At 43.7% G+C, this 16,909-nt stretch overlaps 1 protein-coding gene across 3 annotated transcripts in view; it reads left to right on the top strand.

Annotated features, from left to right (window-relative positions):
- The window catches only part of LOC126090187 (sodium-dependent dopamine transporter), a 497,172-nt gene that overhangs the window by 386,708 nt on the left and 93,555 nt on the right, over window positions 1-16,909 (top strand). For all 3 annotated transcript variants that reach the window (XM_049906970.1, XM_049906968.1, XM_049906969.1), the window contains exons 8-9: window positions 10,837-10,940; window positions 12,631-12,868. In XM_049906970.1, coding sequence (XP_049762927.1) covers window positions 10,837-10,940; window positions 12,631-12,868 — 342 coding nt within the window. The remainder of the gene's footprint in view (window positions 1-10,836; window positions 10,941-12,630; window positions 12,869-16,909) is intronic.

Below are 16,909 nucleotides of genomic sequence, written 5' to 3'. Positions count from 1 at the left end.
GCTCACCACCTTCATGGTTTATTTAGAAGTGTCTCTTGATGGACAGCAACATTGGAGAAGGCAGCAAAAGCATTTGAAGTAAGGGGTATATTCCCATACAATCCTAATGTCTGTTCAGAGAAAGATTTTGTTCCTTCTCGTGCTACTGCGAAAGTCGAAACTGCTGTTCACACGATAGGGTATAAAAACACAGCTGGAGACAGTGCTCTAGCGAAGTAAATAAAGCCAGTTACTTCCACGGAAGCGCTAGAATTCAGTGCTAGAACCGTGAAAGCTTGCTAGTTCATTTCTGACACATCTTCTGCCAAAACTGTCGTCAGCTGACAGAAGGAAGCTAACTACCGGTGAAGAATGTTCTCGATCAGGAACAGAAGGAGACCGAAAATCGAAATGAAGAGAGGAAAAGAAAACAGCTTCTTCTACAACAGGACAAACCCATTCTGCAAAATGTTAAGTGCTCACAGCTTTGTAAAAAAAAAAGTAAATATATTTGCCCGTGGTGCGGATGTGATTTCGATTATGACAAGATACAGTGTGATAAATGTATGAATGGTGGCATGATGAATTTACTGACTACATAGGTGTTGTATCTTACCTCTGTGACCGCTGCAAATTTATTTCACCTGCGAACCCTTGCTCAACTGAGTGCGTACTCTTATCCACCTATGCAGGTAGAATATGCAGTTTGCTTTTGCACGCTCGCTCTTGTTGTGTCTGTCATAAGACCATAAACGCATTTATTTTTATGAAGTTTCACTTGTAGGAGCTTAAATGACAGATTGGTGGATAAATAGATAACAGTAAAAGATTAAGTGCATTCTAGCATTTTTCCTTAACTAAGGAATTTTATCCCAACTTTGCTTATTATAAATAATTTTTCCAAGACATTTTTCTCATGTGGTACCACAGTCCTTCCACTTCATTATTAAGCTGTAATTTGTGTCATGGAACGCCTCGTCATCAACATTATCTCACATTTTTCAAAGGACTTTGCCTCCCCGATACAATCTACTGAGCGAGTCGACGCAGAGATTAGACAATGAATTCCATTTCGAGGGACGGAAAGCAAAGGTCCCAGTACACTTTCCTCGGGGACAACCAAAGTTACTTCTACATCTATCGATGACTCTCCATTCAGGATAATATTCTGCGTTCTCCCTATCAAGAAATTCTCAGCCCTGTCACATATTTCATCTGACACCCCATACGATCGTACTCTCGATAATAAGCGTAGGTGTAGTACTGAGTCGAACGCTTTTCGTAAATCGAGAAGTACCTCAGCTATCTGACTGCCTTGATCCGTGGCTTTCAGTGCGTGTATGCCATGTGAGATGAATGCGAGCTGCGTTTGACATGATCTGTGTTTTCGGAATCCATGCTGGTAGTCATGGAGGATATCATTTTGTTCCAGATACCTCATTACCTTTGGGTTCGTTATGTCTGTTTATTGTAAAGATTTCATATTACATAGAAACGAACAATGTCAACTGAAAGAGTAATACTTATGCGAGAATTTTCGAAACACGATTTAGCAAGTAATATGAAAATGCAGTGATTAAGAAGGTTAATGCAATGAAAGAAGTAGACGAAGGATACTAAATGGCTATGGGCAAATAGACATGCAAATGATGTCTACAAGTGTCTGCAAGAAATTTGGGCTCTAACGCATTTTCAAACAGTGGCAGTTAAGTCTTACTGAATGATGGCAAATATTTCACTATTCAGTATCTAATAACTTGAAATGTCATTTCAATAACTTTTAGAGACAAGGAAGAGCAGAGTAAAGAGAGATAAAACTTTTCTCACAGACAGGTTCCCCAAAAGTTATGTGGGGCTCAGAAAATTGGAGTCCGAAAATCCAAAACTAAAATGTCAACTTTAGTAATCTACCACGTCATTTGCAGCCATTGATAATAACAAAACAACTCGCTAATAGAAACGCCGCTGTCGTTTATCGACTAGTAAAGTCATCAGAAGATCAGAACAAATTGCAAAACGATTTAGAAAAGATATCTGTATGGTGCGAAAATTGGCAATTGACCCTAAATAACAAAATTTGTGAGGTCATCCACATGAGTGCTAAAAGGAATACATTAAACTTCGGTTACACGATAAATCAGTCAAATCTAAAAGCCGTAAATTCAACTGAATACCTAGGAATTACAATTCAAATTGGAAGGAACAAACAGAAAATGTGGGGAAGGCTACCCAAAGACTGCGTTTTATTGGCAGGACACTTAGAAAATGTAGCAGATCTACTAAGGAGACTGCCTACACTACGCTTGCCGTCCTCTTTTAGATGCTGCTGCGCGGTGTGGGAGCCTTACCAGATAGGATTGACGGAGTACATCGAAAAAGTTCAAATAACGGCAGCACGTTTTGTATTATCGCGAAATAGGGGAGAAGGTATCACTGACATGATACAGGATTTGGGAAGGACAGCATTAAAACAAAGGCATTTTATGTTGCGGAGGAATCTTCTCACGAAATCTCAATCACCAACTTTCTCCTCCAAATGCGAAAATATTTTGTTGACGCCGACCTACATAGGGAGAAACGATCACCATGATAAAATATAGGAAATCAGAGCTCGTACGGAAAGATATAGGTGTAGGGGGGCCTACGTTCTTTCCGCGCGTTATACGAGATTGTAATAATAGAGAACTGTGAAGGTGGTTCGATGAACCCTCTGCCAGGCACTTAAATGTGATTCGCACAATATCCATGTACATGTAGATGTAGATGTAGACTTTGTTTTACTTTCTTGTGACATCAAATTACACACAACCACACACGATGTTGACCACTAAAATTACATCATGAAATGGTATGCAGTAAACGTCAAATTGGCATGCTTGGATACTAAAGCGATCAGCATATAGCGCAATTACATGATGTAGATAGGAGCAACACCATCTACTTTCTGTATATGAGGAAATATCGGGTGTTTCAAAATGAATATCTGGGTTTCAAGGCTTTGTAGCATTTTTTACGTTCAGCTTACAATTAAAATTAATATATCAAATGAAAGAGCAATTCAGACAGTCTTGTTTGTATACCTGTGTTTGCATGCATATGCACTGTTTCCTGTGTCTTACGTTATAAGGCGTTAGTAGCAAAGATGGCGACTGCTGAATAGAAAGATTTTCGCGTTTTGTAGTTTGCAAGGACTGCATCTGTTGTTACTGCAACATGCATTCCACATTTAACTTCCATTGTAATCATTTTACTAAGGTTTGAAGCCCCCCTTTTATAAGTTCTCCCTCGTTTGCGATTTGAAAACTGGGTTGTTTTGAAAATCAGCCGTATGCAAACAAAATTAGTTAATTTTTATATTTACCCAGACATGTTTCGACACCTACTTGTCATCTTCTATGGGTCAAATCTTTATTTCTTAAAATTACATCGCTAACTGAACTGTATTGTTATTCACCGGTTATAGTGCTCCTTTTGGTTTTTTTAAATTTGCATGTCATCTGCAAAATTTTTCGTCCTGTTTTTCACTGGTTAATGTCTTGATTAACTGCTATTTAGTGCATTGTTTTCACTCAGTTTTTCACAAACTTCCGCTCACTACTTCACCTCACATGCACTTTCACAAAATGTGGAGAAACGTGATCTGAGCAGACACTTCTGACAACATACAACAGAAGAAAAGCTTGACTCACAAAGGTGTCGAAACATGGCTGGGTAAATATAGAAATAAACTAATTGTTTCCAGAAAGAGATTTTCACTCTGCAGCGGAGTGTGCGCCGATATGAAACTTCGTGGCAGATTAAAACTGTGTGCCGGACCGAGACTCGAACTCGGGACCTTTGCCTTTCGCGGGCAAGTGTTCTACCATCTGAGCTACCCGTGAACGACTCACGTCCCGTCCTCACAGCTTTACTTCTGCCAGTACCTCGTCTCCTACTTTCCAAACTTTACAGAAGCTCTCCTCCGAACCGTGCAGAACTATTCTCCGGAAAGAAAGGATGTTGCGGAGACATTGCTTAGCCATAGCCTGGAGGATGTTTCCAGAATGAGATTTTCACTCTGCAGTGGAGTGTGCGCTGATATGAAACTTCGTGGCAGATTAAAACTGTTTGCCGTTCCAAGACTCGAACTCGGGACCTTTGCCTTTCGCGGGCAAGTGCTCTACCATCTTTTTTTGTTTTTATTTATTTATTTATTTATTTTCAATAAAGATAACTCTGTTTAAACGAACATGTAGATCATTTCATCGTATAGTATGTGCATTACATATTGAGTGGTGAGAGAAGCGTGAGGTTCATTATCAGCTGTCAAATGTGCACACCGACTGCACCCGGCACATCCCAACTGCGTGAGGGGGTCGAGGAAGACTGCCTGAAGATAGTTGGCAAAGGTTTCCCGATAGTGTGACCATCTATGAACCTCATTGTGGGCTTGCTGCAAGAAATACCAAAAGTCAAGTCGCGACTTGGCAGCATCCCCACAGAGGTACGCGAGCGTCCAACCTTTGACCCAGATGATCGACTGTGATTTAGTTTCCGGAAAGTAGTCACTCTCTGGATGTAAGAAGGAAGCAGGTGTAATATGTTGCGGGGTCACACGGAGGTAGCAAGCCACCATCTGTCTCCCTAAGAGCCAGACGTCCTCCACCGCGATACAAGTTAAGCGGTGATGGTCGTCATCCACTTGGCGACATTTCGGGCATAGTGGAGTGTCCACTAGTCCAATTGCATGGAGCCATTGGTTGGTGTTGAACTTGCCACAGGCGACAGAGACCCACAGTGCCCGAACGAAGTTGGGAAGAAATTTTTGGTGCACATGTCTCCAAATCTTCGGCCAATGCAACCTGGGGTGTTTGAGTTCAATGACATTACGACTTATCCGTCGTAGCAGCCAAACATAAAAATCCTTCGCGCATGGCGGTCTCGTGCGCGGAAGCTCGTCTCAGATATAACTAAGTTCCACGATAAATGTTGATACATGCGCAAAATGTGGCGTAATGGAGGTGTGAGGGACGCTGGAACCAGGAGATCCAGCAAGCGGGATGTAAGGGAATCACGTCCGCTACGCCATTGCTTGTACATCGTGGCTAGAAGGAGCGCCGTCGCTCGGCAGTGAACATTCGTAAGTCCGAGTCCCCCCTTGTCCGTAGGGAGCGTGAGCGTTTCGTATCGCACCTGAGGGGCAATCCAATCGTCACAAAATAGCCTAGTGCTGATTGAAGTCGACGTCCGAGCGTGAGTGGTAGTGGCAGGATCTGCGAAATATGCACCATTCGAGAAACCACATAAGTGTTCAGGTACTCGACTCGCTGCAAAGGATCAAGGCGCCGTAGGAGATGTTGTCGGACCATGGTACGTGTTGTCTGCAAAATACGTCGGTAGTTAACTGCCGCAGTATGTTTTACAGATGAGGTAAAGTCTATGCCGAGATAGCGGAATCGTTGCACATAAGGAAACGGACTGATTTCTTCCGGCGTTAGGCCCCTTCCAACCGGCATTGCCGCCGATTTGTTCATGTTCACTGCACTACCCGCCGTCACATTGTGGTCCAACAACAGTTCAAGGACCGTCTTCACCTCTTCCTCAGAACAAACGAGCAGCAGGAGGTCGTCCGCATAGGCACGACATTTGAAGGTGTAGCCCCGTAGTTCCATCCCAGAAAGAGAATTGGGTAGCCTCCCAATTAATGGTTCCAATGTTATTGCGAACAGCAGCATCGAAAGAGGGCAGCCCTGGCGAATGGATCGTCGAATTTGAATGAGCCCTGCTATATGCCCGTTAACCTGTACCAAGGATTGTGCGCCCCCATAAATCCTTCTAATGAGACCAGTAAAACGGTCTGGAAATCCCATTTGTTCCAGTACAGCGTACAGATAGTTGTGGCGCACCTTATCAAAAGCACTGTCAAAATCAACCGCCACCATCGCTGCTTTAAGCCGGCACTCCTCCGCCAGCGCTATCACATCACGGCATTCGCCAGTAGCTGTTTGCACATTCACCGATCCACCAGCTGTCGTCTGTTCTGGAGAGAGAACGCTACGAATTAACATACGACATCGTGACGCAAACAACCGTGCAAAGATCTTATAGTCGGCATTAAGCAGGGTGATGGGGCGGTAATGTGTGATCGTAATTCCTGGCTTCGGTTTATGTACTGGCACCAAGAGGCCTTCCATAAAAGCCGGTGGAATAGGCGCATCGGAATTTAACATCTCGTTGTACATTTCCGTCCATCGCGGTGCCATTTCGTTGCGAAATTCTCGATGAAATTCAGCAGGAAGTCCATCAATGCCTGGGGACCGATTCAACGCACCCTTTGCGATCGCATCATGTACCTCCTCACAGCTAATGGCTTCCAGTAAGGTTCCCGCGGCTTCCACCGTCAGTGTACGGGAGACGTACGTGGCTATACGTTCGAGGTCATCGACAGGGGCTGCTTCTTCCCGGTAGATGTGTTGGTAATGGCCGACGAATGCAGAGACAATGCCCGCTTGACGCGTCACTCTTCGGTCTTCGCGGGTAATTAATTCCCGTACCAAAACGCGTCGTCGGTGCTTTCGTTCATTCACGACGTGGTGCATGGAAGGAATCTCGTGCCTTATCGTATCGTGACATCTGGCGCGCACCATGGTTCCCTGAAGATGTTTCCGAGCTAAAGCCACTAGTTTAGCTTTTATCCTTTTGCGTTCGATCCAGATGTCCTGTCCCGGCGGACCATCATCCAGGTCGCGCAGTGCTGCAAAATAAAAGTCGGTCGTACGGCGGCGCTATTCTGTCATCTCCCTGCTATATGATATGAACGTACGGCGAAGCGCCGGTTTAGCACAAGTTAGTCACCAATCAAGCGTCGTCGTATACCTTCCAACCCTTCGCTCGCACATCGTCCATGTCTCAAGGATCCGTTGGCGGCATTCAGGATCATGTAGATGTTGAATGTTTAATTTCCACGGGGCCTTACTGTTCCTCACCTCTCTACGGGGAAGAAGCACCGTACAGATGTAAGCGCTGTGATCGGAAAATGCCAATGGCCAGCGTTCCGCGTCCTGGACATCATTTGCATGAGCCCGTGAGATATAAATGCAATCTAATCTGCTCGCCGAATGACTTGTCACATAGGTGTATCCCAGTACATCTCCATGTCGTAATTCCCATGTGTCAGTAAGTACAAGGTCGTTGACAACGATTCGCAACTCCTGGCTGATGTTTGCTTGCGGCCATTGGTCTTTCTGGCTGAGAACACAGTTGAAATCTCCACCAATTATTGCACATTCATAACGTCCATGGAATAGTGGGGCACTGTCTTCTGCATAAAATCGCGCCCTTTCCCGCCGCCGATTATTTTCCGACGGTACATAAAGATTGATGATGCGTGTCCCAAAAATCGTGAAAGCCATTCCTCTGGACGACGGAAGATAACACATGTTTTCCACTGGGAAGCCATCACGCACGTAAACTGCCACCCCACTCCCATTGTGATCTCCATGTGACGAATAGGATTGGTAGCCTGCGATGTCTGGGAGTGCAGCTATGTGGACTTCGTGCAGCAAAGCAGTTTCTACATCAGATGCCCAAATCGTTTCCTTCAGTAGATGTATTTTGGCCGGTGAACGCACGTCATTTATATTTAATGTCGCAATACGGTTCGCATGGCGTTGAATCCCACTCTGTCGAGGCGCAACAACATCTCCCTACATAGGCGCTGGGGGCTGAGTTAGAGGACGTTCTCTCGCCCCTCTCCCTTCACCTTCAGCAATTATTAGGCCGTCTTCGTGAGTGCCGGCTGCCTCTGTATGACGTCCGGCGCCTCCTCAATATCGTCATACCACATCTTTTCAGGCTGTGATATATTCGTGTCCATAGCTACAGCATCTGCGTATGGAGCGCCAACTGGCTGTGATTCTTCTTCAGCATAATCACGTCCCGGTACCGTCGATGTGACAGACCGCTGTGGGTCTGATCGAACAGTTCCCATTGCCTCATCCTGTTTCGTAGAGGCTGTTGTGTCGTCTTGGTCCACATGCACATCGTCGTTGGGGCAAGGGGAGTCATCCCGAGGAGATGTCGTGCGACGCCGCCGTTTCCTCCTTTTCGGGGAATGTTGTTTGCGTGATCTTCCTTCCGTGTCCTCAGATCGTAGGGAATCACGACTGCCCGACAGAAAAGCATCCGTAGGAACTGGAAGTGTTTCGAGTCCCATCGTTGTACTTGGCGGGAGTTCGGTCGAAACTGATGTTGTCGTCTCAGAGTGCGTTCCAGACGGAACAGCATCCGTAGTGACTGGAACTGCTTCGTGTAATATCGGTGTGCTTGGCGGGAGTTCGGTCTCATCTGATGTTGTCGCCGTAGATTGTATGCTCGATGGAGCAGCATCCTCTGTCATCCCGACGTCTGCGACAAGGTTTCGGAGAGTGCCATCTTGATCTTCCACCGGGGCTGTGTCCTTTCGGTCATCAGCGGACGTAGTGAGGGCTTTGGCATAGGTGATCGGTAGTACTGTCATCGCCGGCGACGGCTCCCGCACATCTGAAGGCAGTTGCGTAATCCGCCGTTGCATACAGTTCGACCTGAGGTGTCCCTCCTGGCCACAGCCAGAACATGTACGTGGTTGGCCATCGTAAATCACCACCGGCCGACAACCACCAATTGACAGATAGGTCGGTACATGCTTCTGAAGATCAATAGTGATCTGTCGCACTCCGTTAAGAACGGGGTACGTGGCGAATTGTGTCCAGCGTTCTGCCGTGTGACCATGTACCGTGCCGTATGGCTTAAAAGCCTCCATAACTTCTTCAGCCGGGAGCTCAAATAACAGCTCAAAAACACGTATTGTCCGTACACCCAGACCAGCATGTTCTACAGTTACCGTGCCGACATTCCCGTCACTATGGCAAAATCGGAGACCTGCTTTTGTCGCCTGTAGAATTCTCTCACACGCCGCGTCATTTACCATCTTAACATACACCATGATGGACAAGCGAATTCCGACAATATCGTTTGGCGGTATCTTGACTTCCTCTCGAATGAATCGTTCCATTGCTAAAACCTTCGGTCGTTCGTAGTCTTTGCAGAAATTGAATCGTAAAGTAGTTTTCCTGTACGTGTTCGCCATGGCCGGCCGCGGTGGTCTAGCGGTTCTGGCGCTGCAGTCTGGAACCGCGGGACTGCTACGGTCGCAGGTTTGAATCCTGCCTCGGGCATGGGTGTGTGTGATGTCCTTAGGCTAGTTAGGTTTAAGTAGTTCTATGTTCTAGGGGACTTATGACCTAAGATGTTGAGTCCCATAGTGCTCAGAGCCATTTGAACCATTTTTTGAACTTGTTCGCCATGATCGTTGTTACTAGCTCGCGCGCAGACTAAGTCCACAAGTAAACAAACACTCGCACACGCCGCACAGGCGGAAGTATCGGACCTCCGCTTCGCACGGCCGCTAGCGTCTCCTGCTTTCCAAACTTTACAGAAGCTCTCCTGCGAACCTTGCAGAACTAGCACTCCTGAAAGAAAGGATGTTGCGGAGACTTGGCTTAGCCACAGCCTGGGGGATGTTTCCAGAATGAGATTTTCACTTTGCAGCGGAGTGTGCACTGATATGAAACTTCGTGGCAGATTAAAACTGTGTGCCGGACCGAGACTCGTGCTTGGATGGCTCAGATGGTAAAGCACTTGCTCGCGAAAGGCAGAGGTCCTGTGTTAGTCCGACATCTATGAAGAGTCAAAGGGACTGTGTCTGTGATAGAATATCCACAGTCAACCTTTATCTTCAGGAGTTGTGGAAACTAGGGTGATGCAAAACTTTTTTTGATATGTGTATAAAACCTGAACTGTAAGGGACTAGAAGAAGTCATTAGTTGGATGAGTCTTGTTTCACATTGTTTCCAACTTCTGGCCGAGTTTATGCCCCAAGAGTGAAGCATGGCAGAGGTCCAGTGATGATTTGGGCAGCCATGTCGTGTTGGCTGATGAGGTCCATCCCAGCTCGTGTCATCCATGACTGGCTTTGTGAGCACAAAGGTAAATTGCCACATCTCCCCTGGCCAACACAATCAACAGATCTCAGTATTATTTAGCCTTTGTTCTCTACTTTGGGAGTAGGGTATATGATCGCTATCCACCACCAATGTAGTTACCTGGAGTTGCCACTCTTTTGCAGGAAGAATGGTAAAAGATTCCCTTGAAAACTATACAGGACCTGTATTTATCCATTCTGAGACGATTGGAAACTGTTTTGAATGCCAGTGGTTATCTTACACCGTATTAGGCATGGGAATGTGTTGTGTCCATGGCGTTTCCATATTTTTGTTCACCCCTGTATATGACAAATTTAAATCAGAGTTGAACTCTCGAATCTATTTCATAAATAAATGATTTAGCGGGGGGGGGGGGGGTGTTTGAACTAAATTCGTATTAGATTTCCGCATTTAATGAACTCCATGTTTGATCTCCAAGTTCATCTCCACGACGAAAAAGGTCCAGTAAATTCTATTTGAGGAGAATTTCTGTGGTTTCCACTGCATGAGAAGGAGACTTTCCTTCAAACGGCTCTAGCTGCATATAGCGCAATACCACTATCAAGAGACATTTCATATAATGCATTGCATGGACACCCACCATTGCACTAATTATACGTGCAGCTCTCTCCCAGCTCTCCATGCGTTCTACTGATCTCCAAATCTTATGCTGGGCATCTTAGCTCCACTTACCATAGCCACCATATCCCCCAATAAAGAGAGAAAGGACATTTCATACAAATCATCAAAGGTATTGAGACCTGAGGAATCCAATACTTAAATACGAAGACTACGTTTCTTAAAAGATTCAGACAATGAAACGTAAAGAGTTGAAATCGCTCTTCATTTGTTCTAGGTGTGGGTTGATGCCGCTACGCAAGTGTTTTTCTCTCTCGGTCCTGGTTTTGGTGTCCTTCTCGCTTATGCATCATACAACAAGTACCACAACAATGTGTACAAGTAAGTATGAAATACAGAAGAAATATATTACTGAATTATTATTTTTATAGGCTAAACTCAAGTTATTTTGCAACAGGTTATCAAATTTCTATATTGAGTTAAAATAATTATTTTTACATAAAACGTATTTTCACCGTACAATACGGTGTGTTTCAAGAATACTTTTCCAAAATTTGGGGCAGGTTCCTTATGCCAAAACAAAAATACAAGTTCACATAAACACCTACCCGAAAATACTTCATTTTCGAGTTACTGATGATAGTTAAGGTTCAACAGCTTTCCAGGTACAACCCAACAACTTCACTTATCTATGCATCCGTTTGACTCATTGTATCCTAGACAGCATTGTGTTGCCAGGGAGACTTGTTTAATTCGTCATTCTTCTGTGTTTAACCTGTCCATTGTGTGTATATACTACAGGTAGTACATTAACTGACACTGCTCTGTTCAAACATGACAGGAACTCATTTCGTGAATGGGCAGACATAATTTCTATGTATGGCCACCTCAGTGGTAATGGACACGAGGCTACAGGGCTGTATCAGTGTTTCCAGATCGAGGGCAGTCGAGTCGTCGAACTTTGGTGTTATGTATCGTCACGTCGCTGAGACAGGATCCGTGGCACAACAGACCATTGAGGAAGGAAGAATTTCTCGTATGCCTGACCAGAAAGAGGATGGTCTGTGGGCTGTCGAAGAATAGCCGGGTATCAGCGCAGGGCAAGTGGCTCTGGCATGTGATACGTCGCCAAGTTCATCACGGAGGATACTTCACGAGCAACTCGTATATCCGTATCATCTTCAACGTGCGCAAGACCTTACGCCTGCCAACCACCCACCAAGGGAGAACTTTTGCCGACTGTTTGTTGCACAAATTGCCAATCTGTTGTTTGTGTCTTCAGCTTTGTTTACAGACGAGGCAATGTTTGGAAGAGATGGAATAACAAAATTCCACGACCAACATACATGGGCCAGTCACAATTCTCATGTTACAGTACAGGCATGCAGTTTAAGATTAATATGTGGGCTGGATTATAGGTGACTGCCTGGTATGGCCATATGTTCTCCCAGTATGTCTTACAGGTGCTGTCTGCAGGAACTTTATTCAGCACACACTCCAAGCCCTACTAGAAGATGTGCCCATGTATATAAGAACAAACATATGTTCTATGGATGATGGTGCTCCAGGACATTTCAGTCTCAAGTGTTTGAGATGCACTGGCTGGTATCTACCATGACAGATGATAGGTAAAGGAGGACCAGTCCCATGACCTGCACGTTCCCCTGACCACATCCTTTGGATTATTATCTCTGGGGCACATTAAGCAATTGGTCTATGCAGCAGACCACCTGGATGCAGGAACTCTCCATCAACATTCCTGGGGCACAGTCCAAAACCATTGGGGAGTATTTGAAAGGATGCGACAGTCCATTATTCAATGAATGCATGAACATTTAGAAGCAAGAGGAGGGCATTTCGAGCATTAATAGTTTCTGTGTTGATGAGCTCGAATCACCTAAACTTTCATTAATAACTCAAAACGAAGGATTTTCGGGGGCGTATCTGGTTTATCTGAATTTTTTTCTTGTTTTGGTGTAAGGAACCTAACCACCAAAGTGTTCTAAGAGAAAATTTACGTAGCCTTTATTAATTACGTCTTTATGGGACGATATTTTTTCTTATTTTACAGGGATGCTCTGCTCACCAGTCTGATCAACTCGTGCACAAGCTTCATAGCAGGTTTTGTTATCTTCTCAGTCCTAGGATATATGGCTCACGCATCAGGACGCCCCATACAGGACGTAGCCACTGAAGGTCCTGGTCTTGTATTCATCGTGTACCCAGCTGCCATCGCCACTATGCCAGGATCGATCTTCTGGGCCTTGATTTTTTTCATGATGTTGCTCACATTGGGTCTCGATAGTTCGGTATGTACTGTATTCTTTTCTTAATGATTTTCGTTCAGAGTACAAGCTATCTTCCGAATTGATGCTGTTAAGAGTTCAAAAATCTTTTAATGGTATATAAAACACGATTCATTCAGTCAGTAACACAATTTACTGTATAATAGGGTTGGTTTAAGGTCGCACTGGGACTGTAGCAGTGGAAGAACAGCAATATGTACTGATAGTTTTTAAACATGTTATTTTGCTTCTTTATAATATGAGAAGGTAACGTTAACAAAATTTGCATTACTAATTTAAGCACTAACAGATGCTGTGCACTTTGATTTTTTGATTATTATCTGACCAGAATAATAAATAGTCAAGACACTAAAACTACGTTGGTAATTTTTGTTTTTATGGGTCTTAGGCCGTGGTGAAGGCGTACTTCTCTGTATAACGTTTCGGCTTCCAGTGGTGAAAACATCATCAGAAGCTATAAAAATACAGTTAGAAAACAAATTTAAAAAGGCTTAGCAAGCAGAACCGTTTATACAGGGTGGAGAAAAATTGTGTCACGAAATTTTAACCTTGGATGGATGATGCCAGTAGGAACCAAAATTACTAATGTTGTGTGGGTCAACAACGCACCATTATTAAACTACGGAAACTTGCACCACGCGCTCTGATTGGCCGTGGGATTGCCCTGTTGCCGTTCGTCGGTTGACAGGCAGTGCTATGGTTGTTGGTTCACACATACGAACGTCTCTCGCGATCTCCGACAGGCAAAGCATTAGCGGTCATGCGTTGTCCAGACCATCCTGCAACAGGGCAATACCGCAGCCAACCGGAGAGCATGGCGCCAAGTTTCCATAGTTAAAAACTGTGCGTTGTCGACCTACACGACATTAGTAATTTTGGTTCCTACTGGCATCAGCTATCCAGGGTTAAAATTTCGTGACACAATTTTTCTCCACCCTGTATTTATCCATGCAAATATCGATTTGTGCCGAAGGTCGCAGAGTCGGCCGACTTGGGTTATAGCGGCCACACACGAAACTGTGTAGTGTAACTGTGTGCTTGACAAGCACCCATGCACAAGTGTGCTTAAGCGTGTATAGGGTAAATTTGCACAAGCATCAAACTGTATAAGCAACTTGGTGCTTGATCGAATTACGTCAAGGATGTTTGTGCAAGCATTCGCGTGTGTGCAATCTTGAGCGTGTATCCCAAGAATAGGGAGGTTTGTACAAGCATTCGTCACGGATTTGATTTAATTTTTGTGTGATCTTACTAAACTACATTCTGTGCAAAGGTTGTGCTCTAATGCAGGATAAGTCAAAGAATACAACATTATACGGAGAAGTGAAGAAATACGGGAATATTGTGAGTCAATTTCCATAGTGCAGATAGTTAATAGTAATATTTTCGCTCCTTTAACCACTCTTTACTCCACAAATCACATTCCCTCTTTTTTTTCGTAACACAAGCAAAGAGGCTGTCAAGGCCACTGTATCGTCGTCAGAGCTATACATTTTGTCATTAACAAAATTATGCTTTTACAAGCATGCATGAGCCGTGTGGAGGCGCGCGAAGTGTGTGCATGCTTGTGCAAGAATGTTTGCACATATGTGCATGTCAAGAGCAGTTACATGTGTGGCCGCCTTTATGGAGCTTGTAGTGGGAAGGATTTGACGATGTTTGCTTTTGGTACGAGAGTGATCCCAAAAGTAAGGTCTTTAATTTTTTAAATATAAAGAAATATTTATTTACAGTAAATTGTACATAGTATTGAAGATTGAATATTTTTCTATTTTTCCACATAATCGCCATTTAGATCGATGCATTTTTATAAATGCAGTAGCAGTTTTTGTATGGCCATGTCATACCAGCCCCACTGCCTTGCTTATCAAATAAGTGTCGGATCTCATCTTTCACCTCGTCGTTAGAGGGTTCAAACCTCTTTACATAGTAGCCATCTTTCTCCTACTACACTCTTGTATTTAAATTTCCGACTTAGCTGAAACCAAGTCAGAATTCAGTAAGCATATCAAAGGATCCCAAATTCCTCAACTCAATCTCAAATGAAGTATCCTTCATTTCATTAAAATTCTTCAATTTATACAAGTGATCAAGAGCTTCTTTTAAAATTAATATTTCAACAGTCAACTTGAAACTTATAGCAACCAAAATTATTTGTAAAACAAAACGAAATACACAAATATTAAAAGCTGCAGTTTTGGGATATTAGTATTGATATTCACACATTTATTTCAACTAGATTTGTAATGTACACAACGACACAAATGAATTTCAATTTATCCATAATAAAATGGTTATACATTCTTTGATACTAACAAACTCTGGTGTGATTTACAACATACGTTATCGCTTGTATGATGTTTGTTTGCAAATACGTTAAAGCTGTGACTGTTGGACCCACTGTTCCAAGGTTATTACGAACAAGATATTTCACAGTTCAACGTCTATCTTACAGTAAAACTTGAAGAAGTGATACACTGCAGTCCACAATTGTGTCATCTTTATGCGCAGTTATAAAATATAAAATGACAATCACTAGCTACCTTCAATTGTAAATATCGCTGAACTATACATATTGTCGAAATTTTACACTAACCAACATTTATATCAACAATTTGGAGATCATGCACTTGGAGGAATATTGGGCCTAGGAAATCGGCCGTTTCTGCCGTTACTTAAAGCATTTCTGGCACGCATGTAATTGATGGATCTTAAAGAGTTGTTGTTGTTGTTGTTGTGGTCTTCAGTCCTGAGACTGGTTTGATGCAGCTCTCCACGCTACTCTATCCTGTGCAATCTTCATCTCCCAGTACCTACAGCAACCTACATCCTTCTGGATCTGCTTAGTGTATATGTCTCTTGGTCTCCTTCTACAATTTTTATCCTCCACACTGCCCTCCAATACTAAATTGGTGATCCCCTGATGCCTCAGAACATGTCCTACCAACCGATCCCTTCTTCTAGCCAAGTTGTGCCACAAACTCCTCTTCTCCCAAATCTATTCAATACCTCCTCATTAGTTATGTGATCTACCCATCTAATCTTCAGGATTCTTCTGTAGCATCACATTTGGAAAGCTTCTATTCTCTTCTTGTCCAAACTATTTATCGTCCACGTTTCACTTCCACACATGGCTACACTCCATATTTATTTTAGTTCTTCGATAGATCGCAAATTTTAAAATAATGGCAGATGGTTTAATTATCCCCCCCCCCCAAAAAAAAGCGTGGCGAGCTTTTGAGCAAATTTCTTCCTGTTGAGCTTCCAAAGTTACTTGCTCACTCAACAAACGTGACGTATTTGTAGCAGAATTACATAGAACTGCGGAACCTATAGAGTAAACGCAAAAAATTACGCCAGTGATCATACTGGCTCTGACATTAACAACAGAAGCTGTTAGGTTGATTCTAGAAATGGACGAAACAAGGCAGCACCAGTCAAGAGGCGGGTTGCGAGACTTCCGTATATGTTGTTATATGAAATGATTCCAGTTTTAAAGCGGCTGGTGGTTCGCGCGTCATTAAAATCGCGGCCCGACCTCTCCACTCGGGTGAGGTCTTTGTCACACAGTCGCGGCCCGGGCTCTGTTCGGGCTTGGGTCTTCAAAGTGTTAAACACTGCCTACCCGAGAAATAAATAACTATTCCACAAATGGAGATAAAATCTGGTACAAAGGTAACGAAAAATATTGTTATACAGTTGTTTCTATAACTTAAGAAACATTGCAGTTTGAAGATAATAATAGAACACCTGAAAACATTTCTGTCATCATAGTTTTACGAGAGCGTAAATAGATTATGGACGAAAGGGCAGGGGTGGGGGGTGAGGGCGATGATGCAGGGCACAGCCGCCTCGGACAAATTGAAACAGCCCTCTGAAACACTCTTTTAGAAACGAACTAACTACAGAATATGTAGTGATACAGGCAAATCATTATGCACTGATTTTAATTTAATCTCATTTCGGTTATGTTTACCACTACGCTGCCTTGGGAAATACTGAAATATTGCAACCCCAAAGTTATACCAGTCTCCAAATATGAGA

The sequence above is a fragment of the Schistocerca cancellata genome, chromosome 1 (genome assembly GCF_023864275.1).
Source record: "Schistocerca cancellata isolate TAMUIC-IGC-003103 chromosome 1, iqSchCanc2.1, whole genome shotgun sequence".
Lineage (NCBI taxonomy): Eukaryota > Metazoa > Arthropoda > Insecta > Orthoptera > Acrididae > Schistocerca > Schistocerca cancellata.
The sequence above is the reverse complement of the archived record's forward strand: the minus strand, read 5'-3'. Positions and strand labels throughout refer to the sequence as shown.